Source organism: Acomys minous (genome assembly GCF_964271855.1).
Source record: "Acomys minous genome assembly, chromosome: 2".
Taxonomy (NCBI): domain Eukaryota; kingdom Metazoa; phylum Chordata; class Mammalia; order Rodentia; family Muridae; genus Acomys; species Acomys minous.
The window spans coordinates 125,587,429-125,609,909 of NC_140484.1; the positions used below are offsets into that span (position 1 = coordinate 125,587,429).

The window sequence follows — 22,481 nt, forward strand, 5'->3', positions numbered from 1 at the left end:
ACAGCTAAGGCCTGGGTTGAGTGTACCCTTTTACTCATTAGCTGTATGATTTTAAGATTTAAAAAAGTGTGTGTGCGCGTGTGTGCATCTGTGTGCATATGCGCGTGCATGTGTGTGTGTGTGCGCGTGAGAAGATCTGTCAGGTGTGTGCAGGTGCCTTCAGAGGCCAGAAGTGGCACTGGATTGCTTGGAGCTAGAGATAAAGGAGATTGTGTGTTCTGAGTCCAGCCACCCCTTGGCCCTGTCATCCCAGAAGGTAGCTTCTGAGAATCCACCTCTGGAAGAGTAGGAAGCAATCTTAATCACTGAGCCATCTCTCAACTCTATGATTTTTTTTTTTATCAAATTAACCTCTTGGAGCCTCAGTTTCCATATCTGTATATTGTGGAAAAATAACAATGGGCAGTTGAGAAGATTAAATAAGATTCTATTTGGAAAAAAATCTAGCCTTACTCCTGAAACAGTGTTAAGACCATGGTCTAAATACCCAGAAACTGGATAAAACATCCAGGTTTTGGCAAAACAAGTTCCACAGCGCTGAAGTAGTTGCTTTGTGACTCACCGGCGAGACTTAGGGTGAGTCACTCTGTTATCTAACCCCTGCTTTCCTTACCTGATGGATGATCCAGTCTAGATCATGAAGTTGACAGAGGTCCCTATTAGATCACGTGTTAAGATGTGTTGTAACCTGTAGAGCTACATAACAAAATGTTGGACTGTCTGTCCTGATGCGAGAGGAGTGGGAACCCCAGCACAGGTGGGTGGCTGACATCTATGACTAAGGAGAATAATTAACTTGCAATAATACGAAATTAGCATCCAATGTAAGGCAAGCGAGATTGCAGCCTTGATTATAGTAATGGTGAGTAATTGCATCCTTGTAATTAAGCAATAATGAGCTCCCTGGGACAGAATCTTGTTAGAGTGTAAGATGGATCAAAAGCCTTCAGCTTAATGTATACTCATTGAACATAGTATCAGGTTAAGCAAAGAAGAGGAGGTTGGTGAGGCACAGCCCTTGTCCCTAAGGGTAGCAGGGTCACGGACCTGTGAAGCAGAGCCCTTCAGCAGACACACTGGTGGGCTGCGGTTCCCCCAACATCCTCACTGCTCAGGGACCATCAGGGAGATGGGGCCTCACCTGCAGGGCCAGGCTGCCAGTTTGATCTCTCCCAGAATCTCACCCTGAGTCTCGAGAATTCCGGCGTAATAATACCATCTTGAAATTCTACTCGTTGCCCTTTGTTCTGGTGTTCAGTACTTTTGGATCTGCCAGCGATCTCTTGTTTATCGTGCCCTGTCCGTGCCCTCTGTCTCCTACACAGCTCCTGGAGTGTTGTACCTACAGGGTTGTTTCTAGGATACCCTGACCACTCCCACTTTCCTGGGTAGTAAAATAAAGGATACTTAGTCTCTTTTGAGTCTTAGAGAAATATTGTTTTTAGTGTAATGTCTTTCATAACATTTGGGCCACACTTATAGTCAAAATATTATTGCTATGCAGAAGCAGCTTGGGATGTGCAGGGCCTTGGGCTCCCATCCCATCACTGCATACAGAAGTTTATGCATGTGTCTCATACAATATTTGTTGGAAGGCACACATTAAATTATGTGTGTGAAAATAGTGAAACATATTTATTAAAATCTGAAATTGAAATTTAAGTGCTATCCTGGCTTGCTGCTGTATTTTTTAAAAAAGATGTATTATGTATACAATGTTCTGCCTGCACGTGTGCCTGCATGTGTGCCTGCATGTGTGCCTGCATGTGTGCCTGCACGTGTGCCTGCCCATTATAGATGGTTGTGAGCTACCATGTGGTTGCTGGGAATTGAACTCAGGACCTCTGGAAGAGCAGCCAGTGCTTTTAACCTACAAGCCATCTCTCCAAACCATCTCTGGCTCAGACTTATATCTGGCAGTTTTGATTTCAAATCCTATAAAACAGCATTGACCACCCTTATGTTCTGTGGCACCCCAGTGTCAGGGGATATGAAAAGGCTTATGTGAAGAAAGGGTTCCCAGCTTATGTGATGTAAGTCTAGGTTTAAACAATGTTGATTGTTTACTGTTTTTTATTTTTAAATTATGTCAGTTTTTAGGATATCTAATGCTTCTGGGTTGAGTTACAGCACTGACAGTTTCTCAGAGGTGTCACTGGGAGGCCACCTTACACACTGTCTCTCACCCTGAGCATTCACGGTACTGGGGGAGTGTTGGGTGTCTCTGGTGGCCATTTCCATCTGCAGCCCATCAGTTCAAATTGAAAGTAACAAAAGCAACAAAGACCTTTCTTTTGTTTGTTTGTTTGTTTTTGTTTTTCAAGACAGGGTTTCTCTGTGTAGCCTTGGCTTCCCTGGCCTCACTTTGTAGACCAGGCTGGCCTGGAACTCACATTGATCCTCCTGCCTCTGCCTTTGCTGGGATTAAAGGCCACCATGCCTGGCTCCAAAGACCTTTCTATAATGTTGTGATACTGTTGCTTTCTTAGTCCACAATTTGACAATGAAACAAATTAAAATATTAGAAAATGCATATAAAATGTTAACTAATTGCATCCAGAAGAAAGGTTAAGGCATTCTCCCTTCCCTTTCTGTCTGCATTGTCTGCACTTACAGAAGAGTTAACACAAAAGCATGTACAGGGATACTTTCCCATATTTTATTTATTATTCTGCAACTCAATGATAGGGACTTGAGTGTCATCTCAATTTCATGAGACATGCTTTTGGGGAATAGAGGTTGGTGCTTATTCACCAGTCTCCTGCATTTATATAGACTGAGCTGAGGCCCTGGGAAGGGAAAAAGACCTGAGACACAGTTTTCTTTCCTTTCCTTTTCTCCCTCCCTTCTTCCTTCCCTCCATCTCTCCCTTTCCTTCTTGAGAAGCTCACTCTCTAGCTCAGGTTAGCCCTAAACTATGTAGCCCAGGATGGCTCTTGACAACTTTCTTCCTTAGCCCTCAAAGTGCTTGGTTATAGATATGATTCACATTCTTACCTTCCTCTTCCTCCTTCCTTCTCTGTCTTCCTCCATCTCTCCTTCCTTCCTTTTTATCTCCATTCCTTCCTCCCACTTCTAGTTCTTTTGAGACAAAGTCTCACTATTTAGCCTAGGGTGGCCTTGAACTTTTGGTGTGCGTCCTGCCTCAGCACTCCAGGTGTGACCTTACAGGTGTCATCTACCATGGGCCCTAGGAACACAGTTTTTGAGCAAAGACAAGTCCTCTCAAAATATCTGGGGACAGCTCTAGGGTTTCGATTATAGAGGAAGGAGCATGGCTTTTGAGACTATCTGTTTTACTGAACCCTAAAGAGAAAGGGGGAAATACATGGACAGGCAATGGTGAGCATAGGGTTTTAAAGGATAGTTTTGAAAACATAGTTTATGCTGCGAAATCTATTACTCAGGAGGATCTTCTTTTAAACTTTTAAAACCATACTCAATTTAGTATCCTGTATCTTTAAACAGTTCCTTCCTCTTTTTTTTTTTTTACTTATCTATTTTCTTTTCCTTTTTGAATCTCACACTCACATCCATTTGTTTAGAATTCCCCATCCTTGTGTGCCTGGTACTTAGTTATATGGGTGAATGTGGACTTTGTTATATGACAAATGAGCTATGGAAGTGGTATTTGAGGGGTTCCAAGTCTAGCTCCCGGGGAGCGCGTGCTGGGAGAGGGCGCTATAGTGAACAGCAGCGTATGGTCTGGAGTCAGCGTGCAGACCCCAGAGTGCAGGATTGATGCTTTAGCAGCAAGGGCTTTCTAGACCACTGTGTTCAACAGGCATGGGGACCATTCACCTGAACTTCAGACAGGTATATAGACACTGTCAATCACAAGAGTGGAGGCAGCAGTATTCTGTTTTGAGTCAAATGGCTCTTAGGTGATAAGAGTACCTACATCAGAATATTGTTGTGTGGATCCTGTGAGTAAATACATGGAGAAGGCCCAGTCTGCAGTAAGCCGCAAGCGACAGCTATTACTCATTTTGTTAGCAGAATGGAAAATTGCTATAATATGCTTGGTCAGTGGCATATCTTGCAACCTGCTTGTTCCGTAGACAGGGTATGATTGTTATTGTCACTCTTGGGCTGGGGCAACCTGCTTCTGAGGTATCCCTTTACTGTCTCATCACAGTGATTGGCAATGCCTTGGCTGTTTATATTATGGAAGAAAAAAAAAAAGGATTTCCCCAGGGAGATAGTGAGTTTTCTTTTAGAAATGGGAGAGTCACCCGAGCCTGTAACCTGGAGTGCACAATCCTGTCTTAACCACACAAAGCTTGCAATTGTACAGAGACCAAACCTATTTGCCTCAAGAGGTTCATTTAACAAAATGTTCAGAGTTGGAATGTAGCTTAGTGGTAGAACATATAATTAACATGTATGAGACTTGGGATTTAAGTCTAAGTACACAAAATAAAAACATTTAACAAAACACTAAAGTTAATTCCCGCCTTCCCACCCCCACCCCCCTGGTTTTTGGTTTCTCTATGTAGCCCTGGCTGTCCTGGACTCACTTTGTAGACCAGGCTGACCTCAAATTCACAAAGATCCACCTGCCTCTGCCTCCTGAGTGCTGGGATTAAAGGCATAAAGTAAATTTCTTTGTTTTGGTTTGGTTTTTTGAGACAGGGTTTCTCTTTGTAGGCTTGGATGTCCTGGACTCACTCTGTAGACCAGGCTGGCCTCAAACTCACAGCGATCTGCCTGCCTCTGCCTCCTGAGTGCTAGGATTACAGGTGTGTGCCACTACGGCCAGCTTGTAAAGCTAATTTCTTATAGAAAGTGTATCTTAGCCTTTGTTTTGTAGTTTGGTGGTAATCATATGAGCCAAGATTGATGTGATTGGGCCTCTCTTTCCTTCATAACATAAGGATATAATTTGGGCATTGATAATCTTTCTTCAGGAGCGTAGATTTTTAGGTCTCTGTATTTACACGCGCACCCCCCCCCCACAAACACACAAACACACAATATTTCTTGCTTTGTTTCTTTGATATCTGGCAAAAATTAGAAATAAGTTCGTCAAACCATCTATGCACAGGCAACAGATTTAGCCCAGCCCGTGTTTCCAGTTATGACTTATGCGTATGATGATGCCTGGTGTGCACAGCTCCAGGCCTCCCTGCTATCTTGTGCTCAGTGCTGAGGCTTCTTTTCCCTTTTTAATTTTTCAGTTTTGAGACAGACTCTCTGTTTGCAGCCCTGGCTAGCTGGCCTGGAATTCACAATGTTAGATCAGGTTGGTCCTGAACTTGCAGTGGTACCTTCCTGCCTTTGCCTTCCAAGTTCTGGGATTACTGTGTGCTGCCTTCTTTTGGGTTTTAATGGCAAGCTTTTAAGTGGCATACTATCTGCCTAAGATTTATCAGGAGTTTAGCATTGATTCTGCTCTAGGCAGTATGATATAGTAAGAAAGGATTTTGACCTTGGAACCGGAGGGGGACTAGAAAAGTGAAGACTCGAGTGTGAAGGGTCCGCCCTTCATTGTTCAACCCAGCTCATCTTTCTTGAGCTCTTCTCATGCACTGGGCCTCCTGAAAGTCACCACTGGGCAACTGAGCCAAGCTTGAACTGGACTCTCAGCTCCTCTAGTTATGAACTGTAGGAGCTCAGTGCTGTGTGCCTATGATTTGGAAACCTATTTTGTTAAAAATTTAAAATTAAGAATACATGAAATATGCTATACTATGGACCATCAAATAAAGAAGACATTCTTAAATGTTTTTAGAGAAAAAAAGTATTCACGAAGAAATTTCCTTAAAAATTCATATTGGGACCTGTCGTCACCAGGAACACTAGATGAAGGAGATAAAGGAATAATATTTTAAAGCACTGGTAATATATGTATCAAATTTCAGTTGAATGTCACACTAAATCTAGAGGTAATTCATGATATTTTTCTTAAGCTTTTCTTATGCGTCCATATCTTTATCTGTCAACTCAAAAACATCAACACTGCCTCAAGGACTGTCGTGAGGTTAAGTAGTTAATATTGTGAGCTGATGGTGATGATGGAGAGGATGGTGACGATGGCGTTGATCACGGGACCGTGGTTCAGCCACACACACTGTGCACACATGCTTTTGAGATGCTGGCAGATGGTGGACAGGTGTAGACAGATATACATCATTAACATAAGTAAATTATGGCGCAGAACACTGTGTAAGAGGAAGAAGGCATTATGGAAGTAGAAGGCGGGGGCGGGGGGCAGGCCCCCTCTCAGGCCAGACAACCATGCTAAAGGATGTGATGCTTCAGCTGAGATCTAAAGCAGAAGTGAAAGTTAGCTGGGTTGGGGGAGGTGACAGGAGGCTGTGGGGCTCTTCTTCTTGGCAGAAAAGTTTGAGGAGAAAAAGCAGGCCTGCCCATGGTGGTCTGGAAGCTGGGGGACAGCAGTGCATGTCGTGAGGATTGTGAGGAGGTGGTGACATGGGACTCTAGCAATAGAGGCAGAAAGCACATGGCAGGAAAATTGAGAACGATCTTAAGGAGTTTGCTTTAGCCAGACAAGGACGGATCCTGAGGCCTCTGATTTCGTCAGCCATCACAATCCCATAACATAGTGCTATGCATTCCATTTTGCTAGTGGGCTAGTGTTAGTGGGGAAGACAGTCATTTGCCCAAAGGCACAGACTGAGAAAATACAACTGCCAGGATTTGAACCTTGGTCTGTTTGGTTTTTACAGTTAGAATTCCTTTGAGGTCTGGCTGTGTTATGATTTGGAGCCAACCTTGGTTTCCCCTCAGTTTACTCAAATTACACTAGTCAATATTAGCTCCGTGGACTACTGAAAATGAGGAAATATACCTAAAGGGCCAACTATAGTGCAAGGCATACAGCCATGGAGCCACTGTTTATGGGCTCAGATTCTCGCACAGACACATGGTCATCCTTCACAGTTCCACTGACATGAGACAGAATCCTATGAGCAGTTGCCTGTGTGTTTACTTGGTTGCCAGTCATCTTTCAAGGAGTGTGCAAATCTACACACCAATCACCTTACAGGGCAGGTTCCACACACTGGGGTCTGCACGTGCAGTCCTGTTGTCACTGAGATTTAGGTCTGCTGGTAGGATTAAGCCTGATGCTTCCCTAAGAACCCTGCTCTCCAGGCTTCACTGCCTTTTTCTTCTCCCTCCAGAGCGTATCCTGACTGTTCTGCCTAAGACACAGTGATCTCAGCTCTTAGGTAGAATTAATTCTTGACCTTGTCTGTTCATTTGTTGTTTGAGATACTCTCCTTCTGTAGCTGTTTGGCTTCAAAGGCAAAGCTCCTTTAGCCTCAGTCTCCTGAGATGTTCCTTTACTTCAGAGTTGTTTGTTTTGTTTTGTTTGTTTGAGACAGGGTGTGTAACAGCCCTGGCTGTCCTGGAACTCAACTCTGTAGACCAGGCTGGCCTTGAACTCACAGAGATCCACCTGCCTCTGCCTCCTGAGTGCTGGGATTAAAGGTGTGTGCCACCATGCCCAGCTTACTTTATAGCTGTTATTTAAGCTTTTTCCATGTTGGTCTTAGGGCCAGATGTGTCCAGGTAGTGGCAGTATGGTATAGGAGCCACTCGGATTATCATGGCTTTCATTCGAATGGGGCTTGGTGGGTATCAAGTCCTCTGGGAGACTCTTTGTTTTGTTTTTAATCTTGGTGACCCTCTGAGTTACACAATGGTAATATTCTTAGTACAACTGGAGAAGCAAATGCCTACACCTAAGCAATATGCCCATTAATTAATTCTTTCCGTCTATAGAGTAGGCACTTACTAAGTGTCACTCTGTCCTAGGGCTTGGAATGAGAGCTAAAAGACATTGCCCTTTCTTCAAGGATAAAGCAGACATTTAAACCAGTATGTATAGCAAGTAAAGTTCTGAAAAGTCATCACTTTATTTTTATCACCTATTTGAGGAAGATTAGTGAAAGATTCAGAGAGAATGAGAGGTTTGCACTGGACTTTGGGATGCTTGGATCTTGAAGAAAAATCTGGAAGGAGGACATCCCAAGCAAAGGAGAGGACAGAGCACAGCTCATTGCAATCAGGAGACAGGTGCCACCAGAGGGTGCTTAGCACCAGCGTGGCTGGTAGCAGATAGATAGAAATGGGACAGATGGCCTCCCACGGGTATGATGCTCAAGAACCCAGGACTTGTGTGAGACTGGAGGGCCTTTTCAATTTCCTCCCCTTTCTTTGGTCCCCTAGTGACTATCATTTTCTACCCCAAGCGGCATACACACACAGCCTATTAACTGCCTCAGTCTCTGGATGGCTCTTGTCTCTCCCTACTGCTCAGCCTGGCTGCTGACTTTCCACACAACAAGAAAACACATCTATCACTTGAAGATCTGTGACCTGAATGCTTGGAGGAGCAAAGGGCACCAGGTGAATGGACCTGTGGACTATTTACTTTCCGTAGCACGAGGTAGACAGGGAGAGTGAAGTCCATCCGTGACCAAACACCTGTGTTCCTCTTTCGCTGGCAGCGTCACCAGAGAGGAGCCTTAAGTTGCAAATGAGTCAGACCTCTTGCTTCTGTGGGGAAGGAGCTGGTGCCGCTTGACCCTCTGGGGAACCTCAGGCTCTCATCGTTGTCTGTGTTTGCTTGCAGCCGTGTAAATGAGTATGGAAGATTATGATTTCCTGTTCAAAATCGTTTTAATAGGCAACGCTGGAGTGGGAAAGACGTGCCTAGTCCGGCGATTCACTCAGGTAAGGGGATCTGAATCCAGGGTTGGGTTTGTTCATCTCTCCTGTTTCCTAGCGGCCATCTGCTGGCTGGGTGATGGGGTCCAGTGCCAGCCTCTAGGTTGTCTTGTTTGTTTCTTGAGACAGGGTTTCTCTGCGTAGCCCAGGCTGTCCTACACTTGCTTTAGATGAGGCTGGCTTCGAACTCATAGAGATCCACCTGCTTCTGCCTCCCTGAATGCTGTGATTACAGATGTGCACCACCATGCCTGGCCTAGGTTGCAGAGTCTTAAAGCACCCTTTGAAAGCTCCCTTGAGTCTATAGCCAATGGTGTTCTAAATTGCTTGAGGTAGAATGGTCCTGAGGCCTCCCTCACCTCCTCCTGCTTCCTCTTACAAAAGAGGCAGATGGTTTTGTTTTCAGTGTGCATTATCAAAATAGATTTGGGTGAAAAATAGATCAGATGATTAGGAAATTATCTAAACACATGAGGCTGGGCATTAAACAGAGTATAAATATTCATTTAAAAAAACCCAGTGAACATTAAACCCCAAGTTTCCTGTCTATGTCTGTTCTCATCCAAATCCAAAGTGAACTCTTTTGGTTTATAACCAGGCATTCTGCTTGTCTAAGTCTCTTTGCTGAGGGCAGCAAAGAACCTGAATGCAACTGAAAGTACAGGTCCCCTACTAGGTTGGCCTCTTGAGAATCACTGGTCAAGATCGCATATTTGTTTTTGGACAGAAATTAGTGAAAAATCATTCTAAAGTTGATTTTGTTTCCCATTGTAAAAATCTAAATGATGCCCTTTTCTAGATTATTATGAAAATAGCATGTTTTTGTGACAGGCACCCTGGGAACATTGAGATGAGCTCTCTTAAGGCTTAAGATGACCTGGTGTCATAGAAAGAGCATCGGCTCAAGGTTTGGAACCCAGGTGCTCGTCCAGGTGCTCGTCCTGGCCCTGCTGCGCACCTGCCCTTGCCAGGTCTCCGCACTGCACATGACAGGCTGGTGAACTCCAACCCCCCCCTTCACTGCAGTCTGTGGGTCTGTGGAAAACTGGAGTGACAGATTGGGCAACACAAACAACTTTAGGGCCCACAGTTGCTGGAAGTGTCAAGGCTTTTCACATGCTGAGTGGCCGCAGACAAGAGGCCGTGTTTTCACCAAGTCCTGGTCTGATGAAAGCATATAATCAGCCAGCACCTGGAGTTCAGTCAGCTGCTGTGGAGAGCTACATCTCCTAACCTCAGCAGTCTTTCCTGCCTCTGTAAGGAGGACATGCCTACTCACTTTCCATATAGAAAGGTTGTGCTTTTTAGTGAGTTATTACAGTTTGCTTGATTGTGTGTCTTTACTGAAAGGTCTCGTGGAGATTATTCCATCCACTCCTCTCATACAGATCCAGAGGGGCCCAGTGGAGTGCTTGTTATGATCTTGAGGCATGAAGCTGGCAAAGCTGGGCCCCTGTCTCCTGCTCCCTGGCCCAGTATCTCTCCACAGTTCCATATCCTTTGGGACCATGCTCCTTAAATTCATGGGATGAATCCTCCCATGAAAGATCAACGTGCTTTTTACTTTTGATCAGTAATTTATCCACAAGCATGGGTTTCTTATTTTTCTTTTCTGTCTACTTTTTTTCTCTCTCTATCCCTTCAATGCTCCCCAAAGTTTATATTTCATAGACAGGATTATGTATGTTTTTGTTACCTAGTAAGCAGTTAAAATGAATTGATTTCAGCTAGTTTTGAGGCATAAAGGTTCTCTGCACAAAGTGCGGAGAAGAGGACATAGGGAAGGATTTGTGGTTTTTTTGTTTGTTTTTTGTTTTTTTGTTTTCTTTTGCTAGTCTGCAAACAGCTAGAGCTATAAACCTGAAGGTTGGCAGCCTTCTGTTTGAGCCACGTCAAAAGTGAAAATTGATTCAATATTTGTAAATAAAGTTATGAATGTTTATATTTACATCATTTGCAGACATGCAATGAAGCTTTTGGTTTGAAGCTCAGTGTTCTGAGTTCAAACTTTAATTAAAGAACTCTCTTTTTAGGGACTGGATTTAATTAAAGATGTTCCAGTCTTAGCTGCAAGAGCTAATAAATCCCATCTTGCTTTATTCCTGGAATTCTGCAATCTGAAGAGGGAAGACCCAAGGCAAAGACCTTTTTTCTTGGTAGAGGTCCTTGCTATCCCAACCCCCTTCCTAAGCTTACTCCTGTAGGAAAAAGCACACTGCACCACACCTGAGATTTTGCTAATATCTCTATTCTCTTGAAACTATCATGTTTCCAGTTTAACGTAAAGCAGCTTTCTCCTGTTTCATGCTTACAGCAACCTCAGACTCAAATGAGTTTGAGGCCTAGGCAGGGGAAGTGCTTTGTCTCGGGTCACCTGCTCCCTACTGATTTGATGCTGCTGCTTCCACTCTGTTGTGTTTCTGATGCCTTCATTTCTCAGTATCGTTCATCTGGACTGTGTGTCATTGTGGGTATGTCTGTCTATACTGTAATTGTCTGTGTGTACCGTGTGTAATTGTATATGTGTCCACCTGGACTGTGTGTAATTGTGTATGTGTCCATCTGTACTGTAACTGTGTGTGTGTGTGTCCATCTGTACTGTGTGTAATTGTGTATGTGTCCACCTGGACTGTGTGTAATTGTGTATGTGTCCATCTGTACTGTAACTGTGTGTGTGTGTGTGTCCATCTGTACTGTGTGTAATTGTGTATGTGCCCACTTGGACTATGTGTTCTTCTGTGTGTTTATTTGGACTGTGTGCCCTTGTGTGTATGTGGTACAGTGTGTTTCAGGCTGGTGGCTGTCCTGAGGGTCCAGGAAACTGAGCTTTGTGTCTCTCTCTCATTGCCATTCTGTAGCGGAGGTCCTCTACACCTTACTTTCCTGTTTGTTTTTAACCAGTCTTATCTTTTCTTTCCCCATTCTGATCCCGATGTCATTCTGGTGACTCATTCCTCCCCAGTCTTATCCTTGTGTCTTAGTTTTCTGTTTGAAGCCGCCCCTTCCAGATTCCTTTACACTCAGCCTCTTGCTTTGTCATTCCTTTCTGTTTGCTTCTGTCAGCATATCTCCCTCCATTTCCCTCCAGAACTCCCACTCTCCTCCCCTCCAAACGCGGCACTAGGCAGAGTACTCTCTTCTTCCTCAGTACTCTCTTCTTACCTCAGTCAAAGGATGGGGGTGGGGAGAGGGGAGTGAGGAGAAGCCACTTAATGAAGATGTGCTTAAATGTTACTTGCCATTATTTCTTCCTTAGGGTCTTTTCCCCCCAGGTCAAGGAGCCACAATTGGAGTTGATTTTATGATTAAGACAGTGGAGATTAATGGTGAAAAAGTCAAGGTAAGAAGCTAAATAATAAATAATGCAGCTTTGGTGTGTTCTCTAAGAGTTTAGGGGAGGAAGTACAGCCATGCTTTCATGACATTTATTAAACTGTCTCATTTAAACCCACATTGAAAATGGCACAGTGGGGTGGAGCTCAGCTTGCAGAATACTTGTTTAGCATGCAAGAAGCTCTGGATTAAACCATCGGCACCATATACAACCTCTTGGTCAGATATGCAGAGTCATAGAGCAGTAGTTAAGTCACAGCCTAAGCAGCCCGCGTTTGGTTTGTGTTATTTGCATCCTTCTAGCTGAATGGTTTTTCACATCTTATGAGCGCCTTGGGAAGGGTAGAGAAGCTTCCTGGCATTTTTTCAGCAGTTCATAGGTACTATCACAATCAAGGGCCGACACGAGGCTCCTCTCATCTCCAGATGAGAGATAGGAACCTTCTCTCTCTCTTTTTGCCTTATCTCTTTAAAACAGTTCCTTACCATAGAAACATCTATAATGGCGCACAGAAAGCTGGGATACTGGAAGATAAAATCAGGCTGTAAAATCTACATAAACGGCAACCTGGTCAGAAAAATTCTATGAAATCAAGAGAAGGAGCTCGGTGTGGGGACAGGAGACAGAGGCAGGCTGACGAGATATCTACAAGAGGAACCTTTTGTAGTGTTTATTCTAGAGGAGGTAGTTGTCAACCTAAGGAATTCGAAAAGGACAAGCACTTTTTCATGAGTCTCCCTCCTAGATATGAGTTTCCTTTTGCATAGGTACCCGTGAGGTCATTCTTTGACCTGAAACGTTGGTGCCTACCATGTACATGGCTTGGGCCAAGAACAAGAAAAAAATAAGGAATGGTCTGAAGGTTCCAGAAAAGACTCTTTTTCCATTCATGAATTTCAAGCTTAGGCATTCCATTTTTTTTTCTATTTTTGAAAAAAGTGGCTTCGGGGTTGGGGATTTAGCTAGTGGTAGCGTGCTTGCCTAGCAAGTACAAGACCTTGGGTCAGCCTTCAGCTCTGGAGAGAGAGAGAGAGAGAGAAAGGAAAAAGAAAACAATGGCTTTATTTTTTAAGCGTTTTTACTTACTCGGGTCTCTGTGTGTATGTATGTGTGTTTGTACATGAGCACAGCGTGCATGTGAAGGTCAAAGGACAACTTGTAAGAGTTCTCTCTACCGTGTGGAGTCTGGGGATCAAGCCTGGCCCTTCCCCATAGTGGCGTTTGCTAGCCCTGACCTCATTTTTAAGTGCTTATTATGTAACTAAAATTCCATCTTTTTTGGTGTTGGGCTACACCACAGGCCTACAGGCTCCTCAAGGGCAGGGCTTTCATCTTACTCATCTTTATATTTACAGCTCAACTGCTTCCATGAACAACTCTTTAGGCTTCTAGCATTTCATAAGAAGTGAGGGCTGGCTAGTCCAGTTCAAGCTGCGTGTGACTCTATTCTAACCCAACATGTTGAGTGAGATGTAAAAATAAAAAAGAAAACTGTGCATAAAGAAAAAAGATGAAGAATGATGCTCTTCAACCTTGCCCACTGATTTTTTTCAGTCTATCACAAAATAATGAGTAGTAAATAAAAATATAAGGTTAGCCTATTTATTAACCTAAGCCTGATTATAAAAGAAGAGGGTTTTGTTGTTGTTTGTTGGGGTTTTTGTTTGTTTGTTTGTTTTTTGAGACAGGGTTTGTCTGTGTTTGTCCTTGGCTCTCCTGGGACTAGCTCTGTAGACCAGGCTGGCCTAGACCTCTCAGAGACCTACCTGCTTCTGCCTCCCGAGGGCTGGGATTAAAGGTGTGCACCACCACACCTGGCTCAAATGTTTATTCTTTTGCTGATTTGTCTGTCTTTCCATCTTGTGTTATAGTTGATGCCGAGTGCAGAGCACTGTGGTTAGGTGAAGCATCACTGACCTTTGGAACTTACTGATACCTAGCTCGGATAACGTTTTGTTTTCTTTCAAACTCCACTAACCTAAGAATAGCTAATCCCGCAGTCCTATGCTCATCTCATTAACCATTGTCCAACTGTGTCCACTACATACTGTGTTAGGAAGGAAACAAAGATATGAAGTCAAACAGACAAGCTTGGTCCTCAGAGAACTCAGTCCCTGAAAGAGGACAGCCTAGGAAAGTGGATGACAAGGCACTGCTGTGGTAGTGAGGCACTAGTGGTACATTAAGAGAGCAGCTGAGCAGTGTAGTAGCCCTGTGCTATAGGTGAGAGTGGCAAGGAAACCCATGGCTGCAGTGTTAAGGACACATTAGTAGGTGGTAGACTAACACTTGGAGACTCTCTGTGCTTCTGGTGCCTCTTTGAGAGGACATTGCTAATTAATTGTAGAGTTGGGTTCTTTGTAGACCATGGCCTCTTAGATCGGGGGTTGTGCTTTGTGGTCTTATATCTGGTGCCCTACAAAGGATGAAAATAAACTAATGGATTATAGAGAAAGGTGATGGAAATAATTTGAATAATAGATGGAATATAAGCATCCTTAATAATCAGTTCTCAGGCTAGACACAGGCAGTCCTTTATAAGAGGGTGCTGTATATATCCTAGCAAGGCCATACAATCACTCGTTTATGAGAAGGTGGCATGTATCCTAGCAAGGCCATACAATCACTACTTTAGAAAATATTTTGATGCTTAAAGCAGTTCCCAATATGTTCCAGTCATGAACAAAGTGTTTTCTATAATTGACAGTACCTAAATCCAGTCAAAAGTATTTTAGAGGCTGAATGGGGCTTTACAACAATAGTCTGCTATTTTACAGCACATCTTGGCAGGAGGGAACTATGGTCCTACTTTGAGGCAGAGGAGAGAAATAGCTTTCGTTCCAGCACAAACAGTCATGTGTATGTTTGTATTTTACACACATAGACTTTAGTTTATATCATCAAAGAGCTGCTGCAGCTTCAAATCAAAGGAGAACGTGTGTGCTGGGTCCCGGCAGGAGCTACTGGTCACTACTCAGTGTCTTCATCTAAATTGCTATGGGGACAGGGTGACACCAAGTGACTACTGGACGTAGATGTCCATTTAAATGAGCTTGCAATGGCAAAAGCAACAGGGTGTGCCGGGCTGGGTTCTGAACTGGGAATAGAAGACTCGGAGTCTGATTTCCAGCTTTGTGGGTGCAATATAGAACAAAAACAATATAAAATTAGTTCTGCTTTATATTTAGAGTTGTGTCTGGAGACAGGCCACTCATTTGTTGTGTGATGTGTTCAGAGAGGTTGAGGCGGGGATTTGGGGAGTATTTTTCCACTTCTCTCATTAAACCATATATTTGCTAGGTTTAGAAATAGTCGACTTATCAAACCCTATTAAAATATCTATCTATCTATCTATCTATCTATCTATCTACCTACCTATCATCTATCTAAACAAATGAAGTCCAAAAGGATTATATGTCCTAAGGTCATAGATCTTAGTGTACTGGAGGGACATGGCTGTATGGCACCATTTCAATTTTCAGTAACAGAGATAATGCCTTGATGTATTCATTAGAATTTTAAACTCGAAGAGTTGGAAGCTAGGGAGGTTGTATTTTCATTCTCTTGGCTGCTAGGAGAGAAATGCCAGTGACCACGGAACAACAGTGTGCTCTCTGTTGCAATATATGTATATCTAGCCTGTGAACAAATCAGAACTACTTGACAGCAAGAAGTGCTTTTCAGGGCAGAGAAGAACCATGATATTGTTTGGCTGGTGTGCCCATTTCTGAGCTATAGCGGGGAAACGCTTTTTGTGCTTTTTCAAGCTGACTCGTCTCATGCCTCTGCAGTTACAGATCTGGGACACTGCGGGTCAAGAGAGATTTCGCTCCATCACCCAAAGTTATTACCGAAGCGCCAATGCCTTGATCCTTACCTATGACATCACCTGTGAGGAGTCCTTCCGTTGCCTTCCAGAGTGGTTGCGGGAGATAGAACAGTATGCCAGCAATAAGGTCATCACTGTGTTAGTGGGTAAGTATGGACTAATGAGGAAAGAAGTTGATTTGAGTGCATCAGAAAATTCATGATCACATAATGCTTATGTGATGGTACCTTCCAAGAATATAGTTACCTGAGTAATGTGGTCAATATTCATTTACACAACTGAGAACATGAAATAATTTCTACCCCATAATGATAATTTAGAAAAATAAACAAAAGTATTGCTGATTTTTTTTTTATCAGTGTAGGTGAGTTATGAGACAGTGGATACTGCTGCTGTAAAAGTAAAGGAAATCTCTCATTGATGAAGAATTCATATTGAAGCAGTTTTTTTTTTAAACATTAGACTTTTTTGGTAAATTTTTTTCCTCCTTATTTCATTCTGACTTAAGACATTCCTCCTAAGGGAAATGCTGCAGTTTGTTTCATCTAGTAAGAGGGAGTCTATTTAATGTAGGAGGAAACCCAGAAAATAACTCTTGATTTTTTTGTTTGTTTGTTTTTGTTTTCAAGACAGGGTTTCTCTGTGTAGCCTTGGCTGTACTGAACTTGCTTTGTAGACCAGGCTGGCCTTGAACTCAGAGATCTGCCTGCTTCTGCCTTCCTGAGTGTTGAGATTTACAGGCGTGCACCACCATGCCTGGCTAACCCTTTTCTATGGTGACAAATGCACTAATTAAAAATGGCATTACAGGGGTCTGGGAGATAAATGAGCTGGTAAAGTACCTGCTGCACAAGCAAGAGGACCTGAGTTAGAGCCTTAGTACCCAAGTGAAAGCTTGGGAGTGGTGGCCCTTGCTTGTAACCCCAGACAAGGTCAAGACAGGTGGACCCCTGAGCATTGGTGGCCAGCCTAGCCTAATCCTGGAGTCCCAGGCCTTATTGACTGTATCACAGAAAACAAACAAACAAACAAACAAACAAACAAATAAAAATCCCTCCCAAAAACCCAAAACCACAACTAAGGTGGACTGCATCTGAGGAACAAGTTGTACCTTTGGTCTTCAAATGCATATTTGTATATGTACACACACACACATTCTCCTGCAGCAGAAGGGAAAAAATACAAAGACCACAGCTAGACTGTATACAATAAATAACAAATTGGAGTTGGAAAAGACAAGAAGAAGGGAAAAAAAATCTCAAGAGGAAGCACAAAAATCAGAGATCCATTCTTTTGCAGACTCAGAAATCCTATAAAAACACTAAGCTAGGAGCCACAATACATATGTAGAAGACGTGGGGCAGACCTGTGCATGCTGTCTCAGTCTCTCTGAGTTCATATTAATTTAGAGGGCTTTTTTTTCCCCTGGTGTCCTCTGGCTCTTACACTCTTTCCTCCTCCTTTCCATAGGGTTCCCTGAGCCCTAAGTACAGGGATTTGACGGAGTCATCCTGTTTAGGGCTGAGGGTTCCAAGGTCTGTTATTCTCTGAATAATGCCTGGCTGTGGTCTCTGTATTTGATCTCATCTGCTGTGGGAGGAAGCTTCTCTGATGATGGCTGAGCAAGATACTGATCTGATCAATGAGTATAGCAGAATGTCATTAGCAGTCATTTTATTGCTGTTTTTGATTTCCTTTAAAGAACAGGTTTTATCCTAGGTCCCTGGACTATCCAGGTTTTGGGTCTTGGTTACTCAAGCAGTGTTGGGTATTGGCTTTGTCCTGTGGAACTTAAGTCAGATCAGATATTGGTTGGTTACTTTAATAAGCTTTGTACCACCACTAGTATAGGCAGGACAGCACAGTAGATCAAAGGGTTTGTAGTTTACATTTCTCTTTTGGTAGTATGCAGAGTACCTGTGCCAAAGGAATTTATACTGGTATACTACAAGCCCTAATTTTCAGATGAGGAAACTGATGCTGAGATAAGAAATTCTCTGAAATAAAATAGGACATAAGGTCAACTCCACACACTTTGTAGTTCTAGTCCTGCCTACTTTTCCTCCAGGCTGCTGATAAAGTATCTGCTTCTTTAAAGCTGGTACTTAGGCCCAGTCCTGAAACCCTCATGCCTGAGGAGAACCTCGGCCATGAGGCATTTGAAAGCCCCTAGCTCTGGACTGTATTCCTCGCATTCCATAGGGAACCCTTGAGAACTTGAGTCACAGCACTACTGGTGGTCATTTTAGATAAGGAAGGCAAAGGAAGACTTGAAGGGAGAGAGGAGGAAGGATCAGGTTCCTCACCCCAACTCCCTGGAAACAGGGTTTTAGTATGTGCTCTGGCTATTCTGCAACTATTTAGACCAGCTCTGCTGTTCATAAGATGACCACTGAATGTGTTCAAGACTTTGTCCTTAAATGCCCTTGTCCTTAGTGTACACACCTGAGGGTGCAGGGTTAAGACATGATGTTTCAAGTGCACTTGAAATAGTTGTACTTATGCCACTATATGACGGAGATGCTTAATATTTATAGATTACTTTTTAAAATTTAATTTTGTACTAATTACATAGTTGCTTTGTTTAGATATGTTACGTGTGAGCCTCTAAAGTCAAGTCTGTAAAGCAGAGTATGCCCTGAGAGGTCTGGTTTCTGCCCCTATGCGCCATACTTTTATCTTTTTGGTTGGCCGTTGTCTTTTAAATTACAATTTTGGTTTATTATTTTATTAAAGAATAAGCAAAAAGTACAATTTTTATATATATTTCCATTTAGAGACTTGCAGATTATACTTCTTTTCTTTGCTTCTATTCTCAATTCATGGCACTGTAGAGAATATTCCTACTTGTGTGCATGTATTACACTTTATGCAAGCATATGGGTTGTTTTCTATCTTTGCCATTACAAATGGCACTGGCATTTTAAAATAAATATTCCTGCAGTCACCTCCATATTTGCTTTGCTTTACTCGCTCATCTGTCTAATCTGTCCATCTACTTCAGGTCTGGAATTAAAGCGTGATGCTTCTGGTTGAAACAAAGTCAAGTGATGATCCTTTCTTTGATTTGCCATTGTTACAGGCAACAAGATTGACCTGGCTGAAAGGAGAGAGGTCTCCCAGCAGAGAGCAGAAGAATTCTCAGAGGCTCAGGACATGTATTACCTGGAGACTTCAGCCAAGGAATCTGATAATGTGGAGAAACTCTTCCTTGACTTAGCATGCCGACTCATCAGTGAAGCAAGACAGAACACACTGGTGAACAATGTATCATCACCCTTACCCGGAGAGGGGAAGAGCATCAGCTATTTGACTTGTTGTAATTTCAACTAAAGGCTGAGGCAGAGAATCAAAGGGAATCAGTGGTTGCCTTGGTGGGCCGTACGTTGCTAGGGCAATCTGGCAATGACTATGGCTCCTGCTCTTGGACCTTCTGACTCCTGTAGGCTCCAGAGCTTACAAAGCATGCGGGCCAAGGGCCTCTACTGCAGGCCAGCATTAGCAGAACACATATGGTTTCACCCTTTTGCAGTCTGGCGTTGGAGCAAGGAGAAAATTGCACTAAGCGCTCCATGATCTGCAGAGCATGTTGCTTTTGTTTTTAAAAAAGCAAGTAAAAATGCATTCCTGAACACAGTGCAGGGGATCATGTACTGTAGGCATCCCTCCTGTGTGTCAACGGGTGCATGTGGGGCTATTCTTTAGGCTTCAGTGGTAATCTGGTGCCCATGGTTTTCTTGTCAACCAGGTAAACCGAAACTGGAAAGGCCAAGTACTGTCTGTAGTACTTACTGATGACCCCATGGAGATTTTGAAAAGTGTTATTTCTTTTGTCCACAAGCACTTTCAAAACCTTTGGGATGTAAAAATGGAAACTCTTCTCATGACCAACAGTAAAAATTAATGTTTAATAATATATACAAGCTCCATGACTCTTTTTGGTGCTAATGATTATGCTATTTCACAGACCAAACGTTTTAGTACATTGATACCCTTAGATGTATTACCTAGAAATAAAAAGAAAATGGGGGAAATCCATGAATCAACAGTCTTTTTCAGAGTCTCATTTCCACCTTTTCTAGGATGGGTTTAGACATGAGAATCCCCTTTCTTTCATATTCTCCTTGAAATTCCTTAACTTTCTTCTATTCTTTCACACCTTTCCTCCCTTTAAGTAAATCAAAGTAAAAAAAAAAATAAGGAAAAATCCAAATGGATGATGGCATTCTAATAAAGATTAGTTGTAAGACATTTTGAGTAGCATGAGAAAACACAGCAGATATGACCAAAATACTGTGGAATATGGACTGACTGCCGAGCCAGGTTCCAGACAGCACAGTCCTCTGTAACAGGTCACACCTTTTCTTTTCTGGAACTATCCTTGGACAGACCAAGGGTTAGGATTTTGTAGACATTTTTAGTATAATAAGTGAGAATAGTGACAGATGAAAAGTCTCACAAACCATTTTTGTATCTTCACTAAACTTAGGAGAGTCCTGGTCAGGCAGCAGGAGGGGTTGTCATGTAGCATCTGTATTAATGTTGGTCTCAGATTCATGAGCATACATTCTTTCCCTTTTATCTTTTCTTTCCCCTGGTCTGCCCATATTGCTTTCTTTTCCCCACACCTTCTTTTTCTCTTCCCTTCTCATCCTGGCATGCATGTGTTACTGGAAATCTCCAATTCAAATGGACGTATATATGCCTTTACTTAGTCAATTTTAAAACAGGACTGAAATGGGAAGATGTGCTGCTGAGTGAGTTCCTGTTTCTTCAGTGCCATGCTTTGACACCTTCCGATTTGTTCACTGTCATCAATGCAAATTGCAGCAGTAATTAAATCTGTATGCTGTTGGTGTTGTCAGGTGTTTTTGTAGCTTGCTGTATAGCATAAGTGAGTGATGAATCACTGAATGAGGATATGACGTGTAATTCCACTGTTTGTATTGATGGTGACAATCTTGAACCTGACATGTCACTCTGGGAAAGCTACTGAATTTAAAGCAGTGAGTCAACACAGCAGGATACTGAGAACACATTTCCAGCTTTCCTAGCAGATTCCATAATGTCCAACCTCTTTCATGTGACTACATGGACTATTTACCAGTCATTGGCATTGTCATCGGCTCTCTATGCTTTTCCTGATTCTGTAGGAAAGATAAAGGTTTCCTAAAAGTTTAGACTGCTTTTTCTTTTTTTTTTTCTTTCTTTTTTCTTTTTTTTCTTTTTCTTTTTCTTTTTTTTTTTGACTGCTTTTTCTTTATACAGGCAGGAGGAAAATATCACATTAATGAAAATGAAAGTCACTTGTAATTACCTTTACTTCTCTATTAAGCCAGCAACCAAAGGCACAGAAGATACACTAATCAAGGTTACAAAAGAATTTATCTTTCTATTGCAAAAGTCCTTAAACTTAGATTTATTACTTTTCTTTACCACAACATTCTGATCTCCTCAGCATATGATGACTCAGCCTTGTCTCACAGCAGTATGTTAAAAATAACGTTGTGTTGTGAACTTTCAGGGCTTTGTTATGTTGGACTAATTTAGCTCCAGCAAAACAGCTTTTGGGGTCACACTTATTCTTTTTCCTTAGTGCTTATAGCACCCCCTTCAGGTTCAGAAGCAGCTTAGAAAGGTCTATTCCAGGTCCTTCTCCCCCTGGGTCTCCTAGTCTTTCAGTATATCACAGTCACCAATCCTTTGCCCATCAGTGTGGACACATGGGAAACTGGGCCTTTATGTTCCACAGGTCTGTGAATTTAAGATTAGGCCTTTTGGGTATTTGTCCAGTGCTGTATCTCAAGTTTGAGAACAATCCTTGACAATATGGTAGGTGCAATAAAAACCAGTTGAATAAATGATTCAGTGCCAAGATGTTTCTTACTATTTTTAAATGAAAGTCCTTAAAGTGGTTCTTAAGAATCATTTTAATCCAGGACAGAACATAACTATTATTATGCCTAATAATTCTTATTGGCAGGGCAATACTTGCTCAGATAAGCCCCTTTTACATTAAATTATTTAGTGGTAAAAAGAACACAATTTGGTTTATTGTAATATAGTTTGGCTCATCCTGACAAGACCATCTCTTCTTCCATTTCCAGTATGATTTTTTCTTTTAATAAAATTATTAAATACATGGCAATCTTTTGCATTTTCCATTGAAAACAAAAGTTCAGGTTGTAGAGTCACGCTTGGAAAAGATCTATGGAATCATATAATGTTCTGATATGGCTTTGTATAGACTGTGTCCTCAAAGAACTTATTGGTTTCTCCTTTTCCTACACAAAGCTGTGTTTGAATTCTTCATTAGCTCTGTGGGATTACATTAATATTTAATTATAAAGAGCCAGTTATCTTTTGCGTAGACTTCTAAGGTTATATACGTCATTAGCTTTTTCTGGCTTTCATTCCAACTCTACCGTATTTTAGTCATTTTTACATCAGCATCTTTCTCTAAGTGGAAAGACAATAACTAAAAACGAAACTAAAATACATTAGCATGAAAGTATGTCAAGTTCTGATTTTGAGTTTATTAAGAAACCACGGACACAAACAAGATGTTTGGACTAGTATGACTCAAAGCACTGAGGCTTGATGGAGGGAAGAAGCAGA

General features: G+C 42.3%; 1 protein-coding gene and 1 long non-coding RNA gene across 4 annotated transcripts in view; one reads left to right on the top strand and one right to left on the bottom strand.

Annotated features, from left to right (window-relative positions):
* Positions 1–22,011, top strand: part of RAB30 (RAB30, member RAS oncogene family) — an 88,087-nt gene extending 66,076 nt beyond the window's left edge. For all 3 annotated transcript variants that reach the window (XM_084768115.1, XM_084768114.1, XM_084768116.1), the window contains 4 exons: positions 8,606–8,706; positions 11,957–12,040; positions 15,826–16,009; positions 18,946–22,011. In XM_084768115.1, the coding sequence (XP_084624241.1) occupies positions 8,614–8,706; positions 11,957–12,040; positions 15,826–16,009; positions 18,946–19,196 (612 nt within the window). In that variant the 5' untranslated portion in view covers positions 8,606–8,613 and the 3' untranslated portion in view covers positions 19,197–22,011. The remainder of the gene's footprint in view (positions 1–8,605; positions 8,707–11,956; positions 12,041–15,825; positions 16,010–18,945) is intronic.
* LOC311589625 overlaps positions 1–22,481 on the bottom strand; it is a 57,692-nt gene that overhangs the window by 20,531 nt on the left and 14,680 nt on the right. The window lies entirely within an intron of this gene.